The sequence below is a fragment of the Panthera leo genome, chromosome D1 (genome assembly GCF_018350215.1).
Source record: "Panthera leo isolate Ple1 chromosome D1, P.leo_Ple1_pat1.1, whole genome shotgun sequence".
NCBI classification, from domain to species: domain Eukaryota; kingdom Metazoa; phylum Chordata; class Mammalia; order Carnivora; family Felidae; genus Panthera; species Panthera leo.
The window spans coordinates 16,558,558-16,581,418 of NC_056688.1; the positions used below are offsets into that span (position 1 = coordinate 16,558,558).

The 22,861-nt window shown below is 49.1% G+C and overlaps 1 protein-coding gene across 8 annotated transcripts; it reads right to left on the bottom strand.

Annotated features, from left to right (window-relative positions):
• Positions 1-11,019: 11,019 nt before the first annotated feature.
• On the bottom strand, positions 11,020-22,714 carry HYOU1 (hypoxia up-regulated 1). 8 transcript variants are annotated; one of them, XM_042905707.1, is made up of 26 exons: positions 22,592-22,714; positions 21,632-21,729; positions 21,323-21,416; positions 21,066-21,144; positions 20,759-20,913; positions 20,589-20,665; positions 20,110-20,291; positions 19,768-19,883; positions 18,346-18,538; positions 18,021-18,155; positions 17,781-17,863; positions 17,550-17,682; positions 17,208-17,395; positions 16,869-17,007; positions 16,083-16,143; positions 15,847-15,926; positions 15,257-15,442; positions 14,993-15,165; positions 14,751-14,838; positions 14,514-14,636; positions 14,196-14,329; positions 13,986-14,070; positions 13,094-13,334; positions 12,952-12,999; positions 12,621-12,698; positions 11,020-12,494 (listed from the first exon to the last, which is right to left on the bottom strand). In XM_042905707.1, the coding sequence occupies exons 2-26, from the start codon at positions 21,720-21,722 to the stop codon at positions 12,430-12,432; spliced, it is 3,027 nt and encodes a 1,008-aa protein (XP_042761641.1). In that variant the 5' UTR covers positions 21,723-21,729; positions 22,592-22,714; the 3' UTR covers positions 11,020-12,429. The 8 variants fall into 8 exon arrangements, with proteins under 8 accessions (XP_042761641.1, XP_042761646.1, XP_042761645.1 ...); XM_042905712.1 differs by having other exon boundaries at positions 12,621-12,671; positions 22,543-22,714; XM_042905711.1 differs by having other exon boundaries at positions 11,020-12,491; positions 12,621-12,674; positions 22,543-22,714.
• Positions 22,715-22,861: the final 147 nt, after the last annotated feature.

Sequence of the window (22,861 nt, forward strand, 5' to 3'; positions counted from 1 at the left end):
TTATTAAAAAATGTCTAAGTTTATTTATTTTGAGAGAGACAGAGACAGCATGAGTATGGGGGAGGGAGGGGGAGCAGAGAGAATCCCAAGCAGGCTCCGGACCATCAGTGCAGAGCCTGATGTGGGGCTCGAACTCACGACACCGTGAGGTCATGACCTGAGATGAGACCAAGAGCCTGCTGCTTAACCCACTGAGCCACCCAGGTACCCCAGCACCGTCAAATTTCCAATCCCATCCTTTTACAACCTTTCAAATACAGTTACAGGGAGGACATTTTATAGTTTGTGGTAACTGTTTCACCTTTTTTGTTCCTGTATATTTTTCTCTTATAAAATCTTACCTGATACTGTGATATGTTCATGAAAAATATTCTTGTATTATTCTTTGTAATAGTAGTACTATTCATCATGGATATTTCTACTGCCAATAGCAATCTAAATTATTGTTGGCATAAGATTAGGTACTGGCCTTTGACCCAAAGCAACATGAAAGGAAATACTTCCACATCTCTTAGGAAGGGATGGCAACTGTCATACATTTGGAATGTTACGATCCCAAGCAATCTTTACATAATATGAATTACATAGTGTGTTATATTTTTGATGAAACTTGGCCCAATTTGACATAAAAAAAATTACTTCTCTGATCAATTGGTCTTCTATATGTAAAACTGGATTTTTTAAAAAGGGAGTATGTGACCAAAGTTAATTTTCTTCCTAAGGCCTACATAAAGAGAAAGCAGTTTCCCATTTTTAAAAAAGAAGAGAAAAAAAATCTTTCATGGCTAATATTTTTCAAGAGTCTAGGTCAGTTGTTTTACATAATGTCCCTCGATATTTGTCCAACTATTTTTGCGATGATAATATTAATTTTGGAAGAAGTACTGTATAGATGATGATGTGTGTACCACATCGGGAGGCTTGGGATAAATTTGATCATTTAGTTAAAATGGTGTCCGCCTGATTTCTTTATTGTCAAGTGTATCTCTTTGTAATTAGTAATCTGTGGGTCCATACTTTGGTACTGCCTCATCAACCTTCATCTGTGGGCCTACCTGACCTCTCTCCAGGCTTCAATTTCTTCCAACATCTGATCAACGTCCATAGGCAACCTTCAGAACCGTCTTCACACCACACCCTGCCTCCGGGACCAGCCAACACCTGCTTTTGAGATTAGCCCCTTGTGGTCGACCAGCTACTGAGCTCCCAGATTTGCCAGAATTATTCCACCCACGTGGCCTGCCGCCTAATCAACCTGCATCTGCGGGCCTCCTACCCTCCCTCCCTCCCAGCTTCTATTTCCGCCGCGACGGTGTGGCTCTGGACGGCTGGGGCACTTCCTCTGCCAGTGGGCAGAGGACCAGCGCCAAGGCACTGGGAGCCCCTCGATGTCAACCCCGCACCGTGGCTGTGCCCTCTTCCAGGACGAGCAGAAGCCTCCCAAGACTGACAGGGCAAAACCCTGAACTCAGTGGAAGCCGCCCCAGCCCAGGAAAAAACCCCAAGCAGGCCCTTCTGGATCTGCAAGCCCCGCCCACACACACTCTGGGTCTTGCTGGAAAACCGGATCCTAGAGGAGCAGGTGAACCTCGTCAGGAAGATGGGGTGCACCTGCCTAGCTCCCGGGGACGGACTGCGCAGCGTCTCTTCCAGAGACTCACCCTCCTGCCCCCTAGCAGCCTCCGGAGCCCACGGCTTTTGAGGGGCCCTTCTGCACCCCCTGGCGTGGGGGCTTCTGCCAGAGCCTCTCCCCGCAGCCCCTAGGCAGCTTTTTAACCACCCTGCAGCTCTCTCCCAAGCCCTAGGCCAGATAGAAGCAATAATGCTTTTTGCAGGGGAAAAAAAAAATCTTTATTGGACGGTTCCTGGTTAGTGTATAAAAAAACACAAGTGAGGGGCGCCTGGGTGGCTCAGTGAGTTAAGCGTTGGAGTCATGAGATCCGTCCCCGAATCGGACTCTGCGCTCTCAGCTTGGATTCTCTCCCTCCCTCTCTCTATCCCTCTCCCACTTGTGCTCTTCCTCCCTCTAAACAAACAAACAAACAAACATTAAAAAAAAGGAAAACAATATGGCTTTAGAAAAACCACACCCACAAGTGATTTGGGGGTCCTTCATTTTGTACCTCGCAAGGCTACTGAATGCCTTTATCAGTTCTAACAGTTTTTTGGTGGTCTTTAGGGTTTTCTATATATAAAGTCATCTGAAAACAGTATTAAGGGTAGAGGAAGATCATCTGAATCCGGTATTCTCAGGATAATTTTACCTTCTTAAGTATCATTGAAGACACTAAAGAGCCATGTAGGTTATCTCTGTGGATATTTTTCACATTATTAAAACTGAGAGATTTAGGGGGTGCTTGGGTGGCTCGGTTAAGGTTTTGACTCTTGATTTCCACTCAGGTCATGATTTCACAGTTGTTGAGTTCGAGCCTCACATTGGGCTCTGCATTAACAGCGTGGAGGCTGCTTGGGATTCTCTCTCTCTCCCTCTCTTTGCCCCTCCTCCACTCACGCTATCTCTCTCTCTCTCTCTCTCTCTCTCTCTCTCTCTCTGTGTCTCTGTCTCTCTCTCACTCTCTCAAAACAAATAAATAAACTTAAAAAAGAAACAGAGGGGTGCCTGCGAGGCTCGGTGGGTTAAACATCTAACTCTTGATTTTGGCTCAGGTCATGGTCTCATGGTTTGTGGGTTTGAGCCCTAATTCGGGCTCTGTGCTGACAGTGCAGACCCTGCTTGGGATTCTCTCTCTCCCTCTCTCTCCGTCCCTCCCCCACTCACTCTCTATCCCTCTCTCAAAATAAAAATAAACGGAAAAAACTGAGAGATTTAAAAAGTACTTATGAATACATTTTAAAGTAATGCTAATAAACCAAATAGGACATCAATGTAAATAGCTTTTTAAATGACAAATAATTATATTTTAAGAATTTATGAGGGGTGCCTGGGTGGCTCAGTCAGTTAAGTGTCCGACTTCAGCTCAGGTCATAATCTCGCGGTTTGTGAGTTCGAGCCCCGCGTCGGGCTCTGTGCTGACAGCTGGGAGCCTGGAACCTGCTTCGTGTTCTGTGTCTCCCTCTCTCTCTGTTCCTCCCCCGCTCGTACTCTGTGCCTTTCTCTGTCTCTCAAAATTAAATAAACATTAAAAAAAAAAAAACAATTATGAGAACAGTGAGATCGTTTTACATTTTTGCAAATCTCTTTAACTTCTGGTTTAAGAGAAGACCACTGTATTTTCACATCTGCTTCTGCATTCAAACTGCTGCCTGCGCTAGCTTGGTTGAAGCATATGAAGATTGAGCCTCACACAGATATGTAGCTGGAAAGGAAGTAGTTTTATAGCCTTTCCAGATATTTGTGATTTAAAAAAATTTTTGTGGGGGGGGGGCGCCTGGATGGCTCAGTTGGTTGGGTGACAACTTCGGCTCGGGTCATGATCTCACGATTTGTGAGTTCGAGCCCCATGTGTCTCTGTGCTGACAGCTCGGAGCCTGGGGCCTGCTTCGGATTCTGTGTCTCCCTCTCTCTCTCTGCCCCTCCCCCACTCATGCTCTGTCTCTCTGTCTCAGAAATAAATACATATTAAAACTTTTTAAAAACTTAAAAAAAATTTTTTTTAATGTTTATTTATGTTGAGAGAGAGAGCGTACGCACATGCACAATTGGGGGAGGGGCAGAGAGAGAGAGACTCCCAAGCAGGGTCCCCACTCAGCGTGGAGCACAACGCAGAGCTCTATCCCACAACCGTGTCATCATGACCTGCACCGAAATCAAGGGTCGGAAGGTTAACTAACTGAGCCATCCAAGAACTCCATTCTTTTTTTTATTCTTCTATTTTATGAATATTCTTTCTTTTTTAAGTGTTTATTTATTTTTAAGAGACAGAGAGAGACAGAATGTGAGTGGGGGAGGGCAGAGAGAGAGGGAGACACAGAATCCGAAACAGGCTCCAGGCTCTGAGCTGTCAGCACAGAGCCCGATGTGGGGCTTGAACTCACCAGCTGTGAGATCATGACCTGAGCCAAAGTCAGATGCTTAACCAACTGAGCCAACCAGGCACCCCCAGAGATTTTGGATTATTGATTCAATCTCCTTACTTGTTATAGGTCTAATCTGACTTTCTGAGTTTTTTTAGTTTTGGTAGTTTGTGTGTGTCTATGAATTTGTCCATTTTATCTAGATTATCCACTTTGTTGACACATAGTTATTCGTACCACTCTTTTACAATCCTTTTTAGTTTTGTACAGTTAGGAGTAATATCCCTTCTTTCACTTCTGATTTTAGTAATTTGATTCCTCTCTGTCTTCTATTTTAGTTAATTTACCTAATAGATTTATTTATTTTGTCGATCTTTCCAAAACATTAACTTTTGGTTTCGGTGATTCCCTATTTTTTTTTTTCTATCTTGTTCCTTTCTGCTTTCACTTGTATTATTTTCTGTTACATTTGAGTTTAGTTTACTTTTTTTTTTTTTTTTTAGTTTACTTATTTATTTCGAGGAGGGGAGGGGCAGAGAGAGAGGGAGAAAGAATCCCAAGCCGGCTCCTCACCATCATCGTGGAACTGGACACGGGGGTCAAACCCATGAATTGCAAGACCGTGACCTGAGCTGAAACCACGAGTCCACGCTTAACCGAATGAGCCACCCAGATACGCTGAGTTTAGTTGACTTTTATTTTTCTAGTTCCTTAGGCAGTGAAGTGAGATTGTTCATTAAAGATGTTTATTCTTTTTATGTGTAGGCATTTACTGCTATAATTTCCCTCTGTGCGTTGCTTTCAGTCATCCCCACAGGTTTTGATATGTTGTGTATATATATGTATACACACAAGCGTGTGTGTTTCAATAGACTTTATTTGTTACAACAGTTTTAGCTTCACAGCAAAATTGAGTGGAAAAGTACAGAGAGGCCCCATGTACCCCCTGCCCCCACCCCCACCCTCACAGTCTTCTCCCCCATCAACGTCCCACATCAAAGTCGTATGGTTTGTACAATCCATAAACCTGCACTGACACATCATTATCACCCAAAGTCTACAGTTTACATTAGGGTTCACTTTTGGTGTTGTACATTTTTTTGGGTTGGGAATGACATGTAGCCACCATGAAAGTGTACAGAAGATTTCGCTGCCCTGAGAATCCTCTGTCCTCCACCTATTCCTCTCTCCCTTCCCGCTGACCCCTAGAAACCACTTATCTTTTTCACTTTCTCCAGTGTTCTTTTCATTCATCTTGAGGTAGTATCTGATTTCCCTCGTGATTTCTTCTTTAATCCATTGGCTGTTTAAGATTGCATCACGGGGCGCCTGGGTGGCTCAGTCAGTAAAACGTCTGACTTCCGCTCAGGTCATGATCTCGCGGTTTGTGAGCCCGAGCCCCAGGTCGGGCTCTGGGCTGATTGCTCGGAGCCTGGAGTCTGCTTCGGATTCTGCGTCTTCCCCTCTCTCTGCCCCTCCCAGGCTCATGCTCTGTCTGTCTCTGTCTCTCAATAATAAATAAATGTTAAAAAAAAATTTTTTTTAATAATAATAAAAAAAGATGGTATCACTTACTTTCCACGTATCTATGAATTTTCCAGTTTTCTCTTTGTGACTGATGTCTAGTTTCGTTTCGTTGTGTCAGTGAAGATACTTTGTATGATTTCAGTCTTATGGAGTTTATTGAGACTTGTTTGGGAACCTAAAATATAGTCCATGCTGAAGAATATTCTATGTACAATAGAGAAGAATGAATATTCTGCTGTTGCTCAGCAGAGTGTCCTATCATTGGGTGAAGTCTGTTAGGTTTAGTTGATTTATAGTGAGTTTTAAGCCCGCTGTTTCCTTACTGATCTTTCATCTAGAAGATCTATATCCATCATTGAAAGTAGGGTAGTGAAATCTCAACTATTACTGTGGAAGTTCTATTTCTTCCTTCAATTTTTCATTGAGTGTCATTGCATGCTTTATATATTTGGGGTCTCCTTGGTTTGGTACATATGTTTATAATTGTTATAGCTTCTTAATTAATTGATTCTTTTATTAATACATCATGTCTTTGTCTCTTATAATGAAGAAAAATGTGTACGTAACAAAAATATAGAGAGAATGTCTTTCTTTTTATATATATACACATATATACATATATATACATATATGTATATATGTGTATATACATATATGTATATATATGTATATACATATATGTATATATATGTATATATATGTATATATATGTATATATATGTGTATATACACATATATATACATATATATGTATATATATGTGTATATATATATGTATATATATGTGTATATACACATATATATACATATATATGTATATATATGTGTATATATATATGTATATATATGTGTATATACACATATATATACATATATATATATATATATATATATATATATATATATATATTTATCCTGAGAGAGACAGAGACAGTGTGAGTGTAGGAGGGGCAGAGAGAGAGGGAGACAGAGAATCCCAAGCAGGCTCTGCACTCTCAGCATGGAGCCCGATGCGGGGCTCAAACTCACCAAAGTGTGAGATTATGATCTGAGCTGAAAGCAAGAGTCAGAGGCTTAACTGACTGAGCCACCCAGGCACCCCTAGAATGTCTTTCTTAAGTCTCTTTTGACTTCTGGTCCATTTTGTCTGAAACTAGTAGAACTACTCCAGCTACTTTTTTAGTTACTATTTGCATGGAATATAATTTGCCCATTTTTTTCACTGTCAACATATTACTGTTTTTGACCTAAAGTTAGTCTTTTGGTAGCCAGTGCACATAGGAACATGGGTCACGTGGTAGGACCAATAAATAAAGAAGAATAAAAAGCAAAAAAAATAAAAAAATAAAGTCAGTCTTCTGGGGGGTACCTGGCTGCCTCAGTTGGAGGAGCACGTGACTCTTGATCTCAGGGTCACGAGTTCGAGCCCCACATTGGGTGTAGAGATTACTTAAATAAATAAATATTTTTAAAAATAAAGTGAGTGTTTTGGAGGCAGTGTATCCTTAATTATTGAGATCCATACTTGACTTTATTTTTTTCTCTATTCCTTAAGCTTTCCAAAATTGATATCCCCTTAATAAGATAAATTCCTTAAATTCCTTTACTTACCATCTCCAGTTGCCATCACTTATCATTTTGTTTCAGGATTCTTTTTTTTTTTTTAATTATTTTTTAATGTTTATTTATTTTGAGAGAGAGAGAGAGAGACAGAGCACGAGCTGGGGAGGGCCAGAGAGAGAGGGAGACACAGAATCTGAAGCAGGTTCCGGGCTCTGAGCTGACCGCACAAAGCCTGACGCAGGACTCAAACTCACAAACTGTGAGGTCACGACCTCAGCCAAAGTTGAACACTTAACCGACTGAGTCACCCAGGCGCCCTGTTTCAGGATTCTGGTTAATAAAACAGCAAACATTTAGACGGTATGCATTATGTGCGTGGCACTGCCCTGAGAGCTTTCCTATGTTATTTCCATTAATTCTCACAACAACCGTATGAGAGTGGCACGATTTTTATGTGAAAACTGAGGCAAGGGGCTAAGAAATTTGCCCAAATCATAGGGCCATTAAGTGGCAGTCAGGATTTAAACCCACTCATTCCTGCTACCTCTCAGATAAGCCAATTCTAAAGCTGTTAGGAAAAAAATAAGCAAGATTACCCAAGAAAAAAATTTAAAACTACAAAAATTAAGCTTGTGCATTATTTTTTTAAGTTTATTTATCAAAAGTTGCATGCTCTATTGACTGAGCCAGCCAGGTGCCCCAAACCTCTGCCTTATTAAAAAATATATATATCATTGAGGGGTTCCTGAGTGGCTCAGTTGGTTAAGCGCTTAGTCCAACTTCAGCCTAGATCATGGTCTTGCCGTGCCTGAGTTTGAGCCCCGCATAGGGCTCTGCGCTGACAGCCCGTTTCAGACTCTGTGTCTCCCTGTCTCTCTGCCCCTCCCCCACTCACGCTCTGTCTGTCTCTCTCTCAAACATAAACAAGAAGGGAAAACAAGAAGGGAAAAGCTTTAAAAAATTAAAATAAGCTTTAAAATATATTTAAATATAATTTAAATATAAAATATTTAAATATAATAAGCTTTAAAAAATTAAAATAAAATAAACTATCATTGAGACAAAATTAAAAATCCCAATAGAAGCTCAAACCCACCTGAGAACTTGTTATATAATAAAGGTGGCTTTCTGTAACAGCCTAGAAAAAGCAGATTTCAATAAATGGTATTGGAATACTGGCTAATTGGATCCTGCTTCATACCTTACCATAAAATAAACTGTAGGTGGATCAAAAGATCTAAACACAAAAAAGTAGAATCAAAAATACCAGACACAAGCATGGCAACGTAATCTTGGAATGGGGAAGGCCTCAGTACAACAAATCCCTAAAAGCCATACAAAAATAGTAAGTTCTACCTAAAATAAATGTATGCCATACAAAATAATACAAAATAATAAATTCTACCTAAAATAAATTCATGCTGAAGACCACATACGCAGTCAAAACCTAAACTGGGTAAGACAGATTTAAGTCACGGACTAAGGACTGATTTCCTTAATGCAGAGAGAATTCTTAAAGATCATTAAGACCAACCACCTAATAAGGAAAAGGGGCAACGGATAGGGAACAATAGCTTAAGGCAAAAGAAAATACAAGCGGCTCTTAAATAAGATGTTCAACCTCAATCATAAAATAAAATCGAAGCCACTTTTTAATTTATCAGTCTGGCAAAATTACAGTATTAATACTGTATTGGTTAAAAAAATACTGTGTTGGCTTTAGCAACTATGTAGGGTTGGGTCTCGTCTTGCTTTAAAAAGATAAGAAAAATCAAAGCCAAATGATTTGTCTCAGGTGTAGGTTACTGACTAGTTCCTAATTTGTTGGACTCCAAAACCCATGTCCTTAATCAATGAACAGCGCTGCTTCCCATACACATTAAGAATTAAAAAGAATTAAAAGAAGGTAATACTTGAGAATTTAGATTAGGGTTTCTCAGTATCACTGCCATGGACGTTTTGGGCAAGGTAATTTGTTGCAGTGGGGAGGGCTGTCCTGTGCATGGGAGAATGTTTAGTGGCATCCTTGACATCTATCCACTAAATACCAATAAACCTATCCTCCACAGCCCCCTACCTGCCAATTTTGACAGCCCCAAATGTCTCCACACATTGCCAAATGACCCCTGGTAAAATTTCCCCGGTTGAGAACCGCTGCCTTCAATATTCCTACCTTCTAATGTAACCTAAGAGATCAAGAAAACAATATTATGCCCAAAGGTAGTCACTGTTGTAATACTGAAAAGCAGAAACATCCAGGGGTGCAATATGGATGAAAGATTTAAAAAAACTATGGCATATCTAGCCAGTGTATTACAGAGTTGTTCATAATGCCCATATGATGATGGAAACTAGAGAATTAAAAATTGATCCTTTAAAAATAATGGCTACAGGAGCGCCTGGGTGGCTCCGTCTGTTAAGCGTCCGACTCTTGATTTCAGCTCAGGTCGTGATCTCAGGGGTTTGTGAGTTTGAGCCCCGCATCAGGTTCCACGCACTGACAGTGTGGAACCTGCTTGGGATTCTCTCTCTCCCTCTCTCTCTGTGACCCTCCTGCACACACTCTTGCTCTCTAACTAACTAAATAAATAAATAAACGTAGACATGGAGGAAATGTTAACGCATGTTGCTAAGCAAAAGTGGCCAGGCTGAAAGGCTACGTGCTGTAGGACTCCAACTACACGACATTCCGGGAAAGGCAAAACTAGGGAGACAGCAAAAAGATCTGTGGTTGCCAGGAGTTACAAGTGGCAGGAGGGATGGACCAATAGAGCATAGATTTTTTTGGACAGTGAATCTACTCTGTATGACATGTAATGGTGGGCACATGTCATTATAGATTTGTCCAAATTACAAAGAATGTACAATGTCAACATTAGTACATTAGTGAACCCTAATGTAAACTATACTTCGGGTGATGACAATAATCAACATCGGGTCATACGTTAGTATGACTGTCTTACTTTGGCGGGGGATGTTGATAGTGGGGGAGGCTGTGCACGCGTGGAGCCGGAGTATATGGGAAGTCTCTGTATTTCTTGCTCAATTTCGCTGTGAACCCACAACTGCTCTAAGAAAGTCTATTTTAAAAAATAAAAACCTTCAGGCTTTAAAACATGTCTGACCTGTTCAAACTTTAGAGAAAAACATAATCTTCCCATTATTTATTCAGCTTCTTAGACATGCGATTAAGGACTAGAATGATCTTCCTTTGGCAAAATATGGTTCCATCACCACTGATAACCCAAATTAACGGTGCTGAGTGGTGACTTTAGTAACACATTCTCGTATCAGAGCAGTTAACAGCGAGTGCTAATGGGTCAGCCTTAAATTCAAACCTAGCCGAGGCACTTACCACCTCTGATTCCTTGGATCCATTACCGAGACCTCTGAACTGTCAATTTCATTTTCTTTTTTAAGTAGGCTCCACACCCAATGTGGGGCATGAACTCACAACCCTGAGATTAACAGTCGCATGCTCCACTGACCGAGCCAGCTGGGCCGTCTCCCGTGAACTGTCAATTTCTTACTTGCAAAATGGGTTGTTATCTTAAAAAATGGTAGTCACCTAAAAATGCCTGGGACATAGGGGTCCAAAGGTCAAGGGAAAAATAAAACCACAATTGTGTTCTCATGAAAAAACAACTTACATATACGAATCTCAACTAAGTCCAAAATGTATTTTGGCGGTAGCAGGATACGTAATTTTAAGATTCAAACTTCTAGCGTCCAAATTTTCTATAATAAACATGTATTGTTCATACACAGGAGACATTTGTTTTTACAGAGAGCAAGTGCACCAGGCTCCATGCTCAGCAAGGAGCCCAACCTGGGGCTCGAACTCCTGACCCTGGGATCATGACTTGAGCCAAAATCAAGAGTCGGATGCTTAACCCAACTGAGCCACCACGCTGCCCCAGGGAACAAACATTTTAAAAACCATAGCACAAAAACTGTAGAAAAGAATATTTTATTGAAACAGTTTCTCAATTAACAATGGACCAAAGTACAATTTGACTCAAACCTGTCCAACCAGCCTCAACCGCTAGTGAAAGAACTCAAACATACAGGATGGGGTGGGACCCTTAAGTCTCACATCTGCCAATGTGGCAAAAAAAAAAAAAAAAAAAGGAAAAAAGACAAAGGACAGACACAACCAGGTTCCCCCCTGCCCTGGGAGCCGGGTGGCCCTGTGGCTCCTGCTCCAGACGAACACTGGAGGACAGGCTCCCCAACATCGGCATGATGGGTAAAGAGCCTCCATCTTAGCAGAGCAATGCAAGAAAGGCAGGCCAGCCCACACCCTCTTCCTTCACCCACACGGCCTGCCTCCAAGAGGGCGAGGTGGCATTTTTACATTCACGCCATGGTCTCTCCTTCTCCCGGGGTCTTGGGATAGGGGCTCACAGTAGAAAGCACATTTTGGTCAGCCCAGGGGGCCAAGGGACCAGGGAAAGGCCGTATCTAGGAGGGCAGAAGACAGGAGAGCAGAGAGGGCCAGGAGTCACAGGGACACGGAGGGACAGGAACAGGGAAGATGCAGACTCCGACAGTGCTCGCAGGATGCTGGCATCCCACCCTGGCCACTCCGCACGCTTTCCTGTGTCTGAGAGGCCTTAAGTGGGAGCTCCCGGGTTTTCAGACGTCTCTCCCACAGAGTCGGCTGGCTTCCCTTCTTCACGTTCTTGCTGCCTACTCTGGCCACCGCGGGTGGGGATGGATCTAGCTTTACTGCAGCCAGTCCAGATGGAAAGGCTGGGGCAAGAGGCAGACGGCTGCCTTACTCACAACCGGAAGCCAAGGAAACCAGGGGAAGAGTCGTCACCGGGGATGGGGCCTTTTAGGGAAAGACAAGACCTTGGAGGAGGAAAGAGCATAGATAGGCACTCAGAAACCAGACCTGGTAACCAAGGCTCTGTAGACACTGGCCCCTGTAGGGGCGGACTTGGTAGTGGAAGAGGGAAGCAGGGAGGAGGACAGAGAAGACTGGAGACTCTCTAATAGCCCAGGGCATCCCTCTCCCACCTGCCAGGTCCATCGACCCCATCAACAGCCAATCCCTCACCCACCCACAGGCAAAGAATTAAGACATAATAGTGATTTTCCCCAAATGAGGGCCTGGATGGGTAAGGAACCAGGGGTGGGACTGGGAAATGAAACAATTTCAGTTTTTACCACAGAACCACTGCCGAAGGAACTGGTGAGCTGTCCCTTCCTCCCCCTTCTCCACACCTCCAATCAAGGTGAGAGAAAAGGAACCGAAGCCGCTGAAGGCAGGAGCAACCCCTCCCCCGACCCTCGATGTTTAATAAATAGAGGAGGTAGGAGAAGGGGGAGGGGTGAAAGGGGGAGCTGGGGGGTTGGTTATAATTCATCATTCTTCAAAGTCCGCTTCTGTCCTGTCGGCTGCTCCTTCTGTTCCGGTTCTGCTGGGAGTGGGGAAGAGCGAAGGAATGCCAGCAGCAGGTGAGACAAAGGTAACTGGCCCCGTTCCGGGCAGATCCTCCCCGCTGGGCCCTACTAGGCTTCCCGGGTGCCCCCAGCCCCATGCTCACCTGCTCCAGGACCTTCTAACTCCAGAGGTTCGGTGTCTGCCTGTTCAGATCCTGCTTTTGGGAGGAAGAGGTTAGCCTCTGCAGAAGGGAGGAAGGGACTAATGAAAGGGTTGGCAAACTTTTTCTAGAAAAAGACAGATGGTGAATGTTTTAGGGGTTGTGGGCTACACCCGGCTTCTTTGCACAGACATGCTTGTGTGGATATGTAAGAACCTAAAAACGTAAGGGCTGTTCACAGCTTGTGGACCTTCTAGAAACAGGCTGTGCCTGCAAGTCTGCCGACCCCTAGGCTTAGCAATATCCATATTCCCAATCACTTTCTTCAACTCACCAGTCTCTTTCTCAGGTTCTGAAATGGGCTTTGCATCTTCAGGCTGGCCTGGAGGAAAACCAGGGGTAAAATGTAGTCCCCGGAGGGAAAGGAGGCCTTCTTCCCGCCCAATGGCACCTGGAGCCAGGCACCCTGCCCTCACCTGGTGGAGGGATGACCTTCTCTGCTTGGTCACTGGCACTGGCATTGAGGGGAGGCTCTGCCCGGGTTGCATTCTTGTCCTTGGGCCGGGGCCGGGGCTTGGTAAACTTGGCCTTGTTGAGCAGATACTGCACCTCACGGTCCAGGGCCATCATCTTGGCCTCGATGTCTTTTGAGAGCAACACGGGTTTCTCCGTGGCGGGAAGCTTGGCCTGCTCGGCCACGGTCGCATTCTTCCAGGCCTGTGGGTGAGCCCAGGACAGGCTCAGAGCTAGCCCTGGAGAGGGTAGGTTATCTCTGGCCCGGATGAAATACACCCCAGACCGGCCCCAGGCTCTTCCCTCAGATGGCAAACCACTCCACTACTCCTGGCCGTCAGCCCCACGATGGTAAGCAGACTCTTCGGAACGGCATCTGAGGCTCCCCACAAAGGAGTCCCAAACTCATAGCCATGTCTGTGGCCTACAATACTAGGGACCAACTACAGCTGAAGCTCTTGATTGATTATTCCCTGGTCTCTCCACTTCTGAGCTCTGGCTCAATATCACTCTCCACACACCCAAAAGGAAGAGTTTCGGCCTCCCGTGACAAGTCTTCCCTGGCTCACCTTCTGAGCGCAGCTCAAGCCCCAGCTGCTTGGAGCAGCTGCTCTAACCTCAGAGGGATGGGCTCTGCTGCTCCTGCAGTCTGACAAAACTCATGGCCGTGACCCTTGCTTGGGGCTAATCAGACGTGGCCTCAAATGTAAATGCCTTCCGCCTTCCCGATTAGCTGCCGGGCCAGGAGGCAGCAGTAGCTGCTGAACCCCGGTTTCTCGGCATCTCCTCTCTGCCCAGCATAGCACACCTTGCCAGGGGAGCATCCCAGTAAGTGTTCATGCAGGGATTGATTACCCAGGTCTCGTTGATGACTTTCTCTAGCGTTGTCATCTCCACCTCAGTGAAGATCTGCTCCATCTCTGGGATGAGCCGGGCGCCCCTGTAAGCCAGGAAGGAGACGGTGAGCCCAGGGGAGAGAGGGATCTGGGGTGTGGGCATGGGAAGCTGATGGACTTCCAGGCTTGGCAGGACCGAATAAGGAAGAAAATCGAAGGGGCTGCTCACTTGAGGAACATGCTGGAATGGTTGAGGAGATTATCAAGGGCAGCCAGCCGTTCAGGCCACTTCTTGCGCTCTTCTACCCGAAAAAACAACCCGTGGCATAGCTTCCTCAGCTCAGTCAGCTTCTCCTTCAGCATCTGACGGATGCAGGGTGGGAGTGGGCAGAGGGGGTTGAAGGGATGAGAGGCTGGCCCTGAAGCCGGCCCCGCGTCCTTCTCCTGGCCTCACACCCCAGCTCTCCTCACCTTCTCCGACCTTCTGCCTGTAAAGAGCAAAGCGAGGGCTCCCATCCCACCCACCACGTCCTGGGAAGCCGCTTACCACTGTGGTGGCCCCAAAGCCCTCGTCCTCCAGCCAGGCGGAGGCAGTGCCGAGTTTCCCAGAGATCTCCTCGCGCTGCTCCTCTGTGGACACTTCCTGGTACTCGGGTTGGTACAGTTTGTCCTAGAGAGGTGCACACGGGCCCAAGCATGCACCGAACCCCAAGAGCAGGGCTCACAGAGGCAGACCCTCCTCAGACACAGGTCCCGGGGCAGCTGTGTCTCCCAGCCCACCAACCTGGGTCTCAAAGATAAAAGCTTCCAAGCTGTTGGCAGCCTTTTCCCGTTCCTGCTTCTCTAGGTCTCGGGACGTCAAGTCTTGAAGTCTGTGGGATGACAGAAGCAAGCACGAGGGAGAGAGCATGTTGACCTCAGACCCTGGGGCAGACGGCTCTCCCTCCCATGGGTGCCACTGCCCTTACCACCCTGTGCGTGCATGCTCACACACACACACACACGCGCGCGCACGTTTCTACTCACTTTTGCACTGAGTGGGCCAGCTCATCCTCGGGCAAGTCAGGCAGGTCCAGAACCACCAGCTCCACCCCAATCTCCTCTACCATTCTTTGCTTCCGGGCAGGCTTCTGCTTCTTTTCTTCCTCTGGGGCTGGAGGGGCAGCCTCAGACCCTGCCTCCTTTTTCTCACTTGGCTTCTGGTGGGGGAAAGAAACGAGGAGGTCAGGAGAAGCTCAGGTCCTTTTATTCCCCACAGGCAGGCATCTATTCCCTTCGCCTCCGGCTCACCTGGGCCTCAGGCTTTTCCTCGTTTTCTTTTTCTGTGGCCTTTTCTTCCTCAGGAACCGCAGCCTCCTTCGGCTCAGTGGGTGGGGGCGGAGAGGTATCCTCCACTGGGGCCTCCGCCTCCTCCTTGAGCTCCGCTTGCTCTCCAGGCTCATCCTTGCTCCCCTCAGCAGGGCTCTCCTCTTCCTCCTGGGAAACAAGAGGTCCCCAGCAGAGCCTATGGATGAATCGCTCAGCGGGCAACGCCAAATCCCCCAGGCTCTGCTGCGAAGGGGCCTGCTGCTCCCAGCACAGCCTGGGGACAGGCAGATGACCATAGGGTCACAGGCTGTGCAGACTACGGCAGGCGGTCTGGTCGGAGGAGCAGTGCTTCGAGATGAAGGGAATGTGCCCTGGAGCCCGAGCACAGGGACAGCTCAGGGTCCAGAGGAGGGTATGGTTCACTCAGCAAGGGCCCGGGTAAAGCGGGGAGGGCGGGTCTAGTCAGTCCTAGGCAGCTGGAATGCCTGACCCCAATCCCTCCCTGCCTCTGTTGCTACTACCCGGCCCCATTTACCATCCTCCAAGCTCCCCTGGCTCCGTGCTGGCCTTACCTGGACAGTGTCTGTACCGTTCTCTTTAGTGTCTGGTGTGGTACCACCTCCAAACAGGCTGGAGATGGTGTTGCCAAGTTCTAGGAGGAAGAAAACCCAAAGACTCAAAGGGGCCACAGCAGTGACACCACCTCCTTGCCCAAGGGCAAGGTCTGCCCGCCTCCCCCAAAGGCACACAAGTACATCCTCTCTCACACATACACGCGCACGCACACACACACACACACTCATCTCACTGGTCAAGGTAGATTCCTCCTCTCGGCTGTCCTCCACCAATGTCTCAAACACAGACTCCACCTAGAAACAGGGATGCGAGGTGACGAGACGCACACGCTAAGCCACCTCGTCCCCACAAACGTCCTGCCACAGTGGGTGTCTACTCACACACATCCACGTGACCCGTGGCGGTGCTGGCCTATTCCCTCACCCGCCTTCTTCTAAGGGATCTTGAATCAAGTCATCACTACCCCCCTGGATTATGAGCCCTCCTGAGGACTGGGTCATAGCTCCTTCTTTCCCTCACGGCCTTGCACTTCTCCACTTGACAACAGAATGGGCCGTGATTTCCCACGGTACCTTCTAAAAGACGTTAACACCCAGAACTACTTTTTTTTTTTTTTTTTTTTTTTTTTAAGTAGGCTTCATGTCCAGCGTGGAGCCCAGCACAGGGCCTGAACCCACAACCACGAGATCAAGACATGAGCTGAAACCAAGAGTTGGGACTCTTAACTGACAGAGCAACCCTGGTGCCGCCACCCCCCCCCCCACCCCCCACCAGCCCCGAACCATTCTTTGAGAACGGATTACTTGGCCATTCTACAGATCCTGAAATTTACAACATCTGTAACTTTTTATAGGCCCTGACCCACCAGGTCCCTGGTTAGCTGTGTTTAGAGCCAGGACTTATCCACCTCCATAAGCCTCTCCCGCTTATCATGTTCTAATACCAGGTGGAACCGCTCTGCAAAGGCTGGTGGGGCCTGGACCCTTGCCCTGTACCCACGGTCTCATTCTGCTCTCACCCTGATGAGGCTGAGCACGCCACTCTCATCCAGGTTGAAGTGAGCCTTGATGCCCTTGGACTCGTAGTCGGGATACTTCTTGAAGCTCTCACCCACACCTTTCAGCTTCACTGTGGTCAAATTCTGGGAGCCAAATACCCTGGTTGGGGAGGAGAGAGCAAGTCCAGGGAACTCAGCCAGCCAGCCTCCAGCCTTTGACTACAAGGCCTCCCAGCACAAAATGTTGGGCCCTCCAGAGAAAATGCTCACCCCAATCCTGACCGCACAGCCCGCTTCCCCGTCAGCCCCGTGGCCCCAGATCCTCCCTTCTGGAGCCCCCACCTCGCCCCACCCTCTCACCGAAGATCCTCGGGCCCCAGGAAGCCCAGGTCACCATAGTTGATGTGGAAGTTAAAGTCATGGTTGTAGCGGTTAAAGGTGATGACTTTGCGTTGAGGGTAGGGCCCCATTCGGGAGAAGAGAACACGCTTATTGTGCTTCAGGCTGCGAACCCCAGGCTCCTCCTCCACCTCCCTTGTGAACTCCACCTACACAGCAGGCAGAGAGGAAGCACACTGGAGAGCCAGAGCAGGTTCTGGGGTAAGGGTACGTGGAAGCCGTCAACTGGCAGAAAACAAGTGTACAGGCTACGGCAGACGAGAGAAACCACCCTCGGTGAGGCGATCAGACAGGCCTACTCACCAGGATGGGGTAGATCACCGCATCTCGCACTACAAACGGCTTCACCTTGAAGGCTTTACTGAGCGCAGCTGCCTGGTACACAGCCCCCATGGCAGCTGCTTCGTCTGCGTTGATGTTCTTCCCCAGTTCCTCCCTGCAAAAGTCCTGCGCTTCAGCACGTTTACTCTGGAGCACCCAGCCTGGCCGCCCTCTCCGCAGCCCTGGCCCCAATGCCTCAGCACCCACACTCACTTGCCCACAGCCTTCAACAGCACCTCCTGAACTTTGGGGACCCGAGTGGCCCCACCAACCAGGATCACCTGCTCAACCTCATCCTACAGACAGAGAATGGGAAATGGAACGGCACATCATCAGCCCTCCTCCTCGGCACCGACGCATCCGGTGACATTCCCGCCCCCTCCCCCCTGCCACCTAACCACTTTCTATCCCACATGCCCCCCACCCCACGCCCACATCTCACTACCCCCTCACCAAATTCATTTCGGCACTCTGGAGGGCCTGCTGCACAGGCCCGGGCACCCGCTCAAATAAATCTGCACACAACTCTTCAAACTCCGCACGGGTCACTTTTGCCTTGAAGTCCACATCATCCATCAGGCCCTCGATCTAGGAGGAGGATGGGGCAAGTCAGAGCGCCCACCCAGGTCCTCCTCTTTGGGGGGGCAGGTCAGAAATCGAGGGAATTGGACTTTGGGAGAATGGTAGGAGGCCTGGGAAGAGGGATGGGCCACACCGCACACAAGGGGCCTAGCTCAGGATGGAGAATATTTGCCCTCGACCAGCCATGAGTGGGCACCTGTGCCATGTGATCAGCGTTGGCACTCAGGACGGTTTTGAGTCGATTCGCCTCCCGTAGCAGCTTGGCCATGGCACGGGGGTTCTCCCGCACATCCTTAGCTCCCTGGCCCTTCCGCTGCTTGTTGAAAAGCCTTGCCAGGTGCTCACGCAGCCGGAGTTCCATCTCCAAGCCCCCCAGGGTGCGGTCAAATCTATCCAGGGAAAAGAGACAGAAAAAGCGTGAGGAACACACAGTGTCCCTTCATCGACCTAGGAACCTCACCTTCCTCCCACGTGGCTGACACCTCAGTGGGAGTTCACGTGCGTATCCAATCCACCGTACTTACTGGGCATTGACTATCTGTTTGTCTCTGGAGATGCAATTAACAGCAAAGAGACAGGGAACCTGCTGTCAAGGAGCTTACAGTCTAGCATCGAACAATTACACGAAAAAAAATGCCAACCACCCCGAGTTATAAGGGAGACAGACAACAGCGTTAGAAGACGTAGAAGGGAAATGCCCCCTATTTACAGATGCCATAGAAAGTTCTGTGGAGATGTGATGCCTGAGCTGAAACCTGCAGGATTGAGTGGAGTTAATGGGTTGAAGAGCAAACAACCCTAGATGGAGGGAACAGTGTGCATAAAGACCCTGAGGTGAGAAACAGCCCAATGAATAAGCTCCAAAGGACAGGCATGGTAGAACTCAAAAAGCAAAGGCTCTGGGTAGAGACAAAAGGGAGGAGTCAGAGCTCTCACAGGCCACGATAAAGGTCTGGAACCACTAAGTTTTTTTTTTCCTTTGAAAGAGAAAGCTGGCAAGAATGTGGGCACGTGCGAGAGCAGGGGAGAGGGGCAGAGAGAGAATCTTAAGCAGGCTCCAGAGCCAAATCAAGAGTCCGATGTTCAACCGACTAAGCCACCCAGGCACCCTGCCACTGAAGGCTTTTAAAGAAATAGACTATACTCAGGTTGGCATTTTGAAAACAACCTTCTGGCTACAACGTGGAGAAAGAACTGGAGGGGGGCCACAGTGAAGACGGGGAGACCTTCTATCGTAACCCTGCAGGTCAGAGATGATGGAAGCTGGGACTAGAGTGGTGGAGGAAGAACCGCACAGAAAAGAACGGCTCAGAAAATCAGACCACGTCACCAGTAAGTACGCTGAAAGTGACAAGAACAAGCAAATGACCGCATCTGACATTGCGCATGGTCGGTAGCCCCACGGATTTCCTAAGTAATAGCTCTCGGTAAGTTCCCTGCCTTTCAATCTTCCCAAACTGTCCCCTTCTCTCTCCATCTTTCCCCGGTTCTTCCAAGAGGTACCCTACAGTGACCGATGCTTCAGGAGAACGTTCGTGCAGGGAGCGGGAAAAGGAGGCAGCTGCCCCTCCAAGAAGAAACCCCCGACCCGAAGGTGTCTCAGCAAGTACCCACTTACCCCACTCCCCGGATCTGCAGCTGTGGCTGCATCCCCGCCTCCTTAGTCTTCACCGTCTGGTAGGTGACAATGGTGCACACGGTGCTGCCAGAGCCCATGTCATAGAACATGACGTTCTGTGGAGACACCGAGACAACTGTCACGGAAACCTTCTCTAACTCCAAGGTGCTGTATCGACTCTCCACTGAAAGCCGAAAAGCCCCAACGCTAGCCGAGAGGGGCCTGGTGTTGCATTTTGTCAAGGGCTAGTCGTGCAAACGAGATGCAAAACAGAGTCAAGCGGTCTCCGTCATCACAGCCAGCCAGCCTCCAAGTCCGGTGAGAAGTTCCTCCCCAGCTCACCTGGGCAGTGGTGTTGATATCTTTCCGGCGGAAGACGCCGTAGCTGAGGGCGGTGGCGGTGTTGTCATTGATGAGCTGTAGCACTTTGAGGCCAGCCATGCGAGCCGCCTGCAGCACAGCTCGGCGCTCGGCCTGATTGAAGAAGGCTGGCACGGTGATTACTGCATCCTTGATGGGCTGCTCTACAGAGGGCAACAGACCAGGGTTCCCACCAGCTCCATACTCAAGACGACCCTTTCCGAGTCTTGCTACTAGTGACCTTCTGGGCCAAGTAACTCTTTGCTGTGTGGGGCTATTCTGTGCATTGTAGGATCTCGGGCAGCATCCCTGGCTTCTGCTCATTAGATGCCAGTAGCAGCTCCCCAGTTGTGACAACCAAAGATGTCCTCAAATATGGCTGGCTGTTCCCTGGGAGGCAAAACTGTCCTACTGAGACCCTAGGGAACCTGGCCACCGCTGGCCCCACCTTAGCTGCTCACCTGCAAAATCTTCAGCCAGGGAACGTGAGTAATTGAGGACCATGCCGAGTACCTCCTCAGGTGAGAACTGTAGCTGCCTGTGGAGAGGGGATGAGTTAAAGGCAAGGACAACCATGAGCAGAGGAGCCCATGAGGCCCACTGAGCCCACTGTCCCCAGCACAACACTCACGGACTGATCTGGAAGTGCACAGTCTGCCTCTGTGGGTCGAAGCCTAGCTCATGCTCTGGAAAACGGGCTCTGTAAAGGGCCACATGGGGGTTTCCCTCCTGCTTCCCCAAGAGGTGCTGGAAGTAACGCAGTGTCGCCTTTGGATTCTTGATGGCCTGAGAACAGATAAATAAGGAATATGGCGTGAGGTTCCCAAGTCCACCATCACCTACCTCTCACATCAGAGGCTGATAAGAGAACAGGCTCTGGGGTCTGACATCTCTTTTCTGCCCATCGCTTATGGGAAGGGGGTGGGCTGTTAGCTCACCATGCTTGCTGCACTGTCTCCAAAGAATCTTTCATTTTCTTTCAGGGTCACAGTCACTGGGGTTTTCCTCCGGGATTCCCTGAAAAAAAAGAGACACAGGGCCCAGGTGCCTACAGCAGGATGTGGATTCAGGAGCCTCAACACCCCAAATACAATCACTCCGACACCAGCCCGTTGTGGGCCCTAGCAAGAATACACTCGGGCTAGGAGCACAGACTTCCCTCTTCCCCCACCCCTGACACTGGGGCCGCCCTCACTTGTTCAAGACAATTTCCATGGGCACTCCGGGTTTGACGATGGCCACCTTCATGGACTCGCTGCCCAGGTCCACAGACATCACTGCCAGCGTGTCTGAAAAAGAAAGAGATTTGTTGATTATCCCCTGTTCCCCAACACTCCTGAGTCCCCTCTAACCAAAGCACTTCACCCTCCAAAGAGAAGGAAAGATAGCAAAGATAAAACCCTAGGTTCAGCAACTCAAGAGTCCAACTTCCAACTAAAAGCCTCCTCTCCCACCATAGTTCATTCATCAATTCTTCTTTTGAGCCCACTACTGGGGTACATACCACTCAGTGCCAACAGATGTGCCAAGAGCACAGCCATCAAGGCCCAACAGGCTAGTCTCCTTGGCCTCTGCCTCCTGACGGTGGCTGCCATTGTGCCTCTGAGGGAGGAGAAAAACAACACTTGTAACCGGATGCCCTGAGTGAAGAAGACAGAAACCCATCCCAGAACAGAGAAGCTTTAAGATTCATACTCCACCGTCACCAGGGGGCAAAGGGGCCTACATCCCCCTCCCCGCCCTCCTGATAAGGACCCAGCACTCTAATCACACAAAGCGTCCTGGACTCCATCCACCACATCCCTAAACAGGGAAGGTACCGGGACAGGAGAAAGGAGACCAGAGCCTTCCGTCCACGGCATAGGCTGTAACTGGCTCACCCTAGCACTGCCCCTGCTGTTAGACACCTGGGGTGCGGCCAGGGATCCCCACCCAGAGCTCAACTGCCTCCCTACACCTGGAGCTCTCCCGCTGGCGGGGAAAGCCAGGCCGGGCCTGGACGGGAACTGAGAAGTGGTGACGTTGGAGGAGGCTGGGATGTTAGAAGGGCCTGTCTCCTCCTCGGTATCCTTTCGGGTTGTCCCGCCCGCCGCCCGTTCTCCATCCCAACCCCCCGCCCCGCTGCCTACACAGACGCCGCGCCTGCAACGGTAAGATTCCTCGCCGGGCAGGTACCGAGTCCCCCGAGTTCACCTAAGCGTCACCTGGCGAAGGCGGCGGCTCCCACCCCCGGAAACGCGGCCCGGCCCTCCCCTAAAGCGTGGGGGCGCCCCGGGACCGAGCTGCGGGGTCAAGCGCACCGGCGTCCGTGCGGCCCTTGCTCCCGCTACCGACCCGCCCCCGGAGCTAGCACGTTGCCTCTCCTAGGAGGGGTGGCCGGCTCCCATCGCCATCCCCAACCCCGTTACCGCTTGCCTGCGCTCCTGCGGCCCCAGCTCTGGGACAAACGCGGCGGCGGACGTACCCACGAGGCCGGCAGGGCGCCCCCAAGCCCGCGCCCTTCACAACTCCCCTCGGTTTGCAAACTGTTACATTAGCCACCAATCTCTCCGCGGCGTCTCGCGCACCAGCCGGCCCCGGACGCGGCGCGCGCTCATTGGAGCCTCGGCCGCCCGGCCCTGCGCCGCGCGCCGGGCCCCGCCCCCATCGCCGCGGCGCGCGCTCCCATTGGGCCACGTCCTAGGCCCGCCCCCTCCTCCGTCGCCGGCTTCAGGCCGGAGGCTGCCGAGGGGCC

Bases quoted from the DNA above. Each gene is read 5' to 3' on its own strand.
- HYOU1 (XM_042905707.1), bottom strand. From the start codon at position 21,722: ATGGCAGCCACCGTCAGGAGGCAGAGGCCAAGGAGACTAGCCTGTTGG. The intron at 16,144-16,868 runs GTGAGAGCAGAA...CCCTGTTTCTAG, and splicing joins GCGTGCTCAGCCTCATCAGG to GTGGAGTCTGTGTTTGAGAC. The intron at 13,335-13,985 runs GTAATCAATCCC...GCTCACCCACAG, and splicing joins AAGTCATCAACGAGACCTGG to GCCTGGAAGAATGCGACCGT.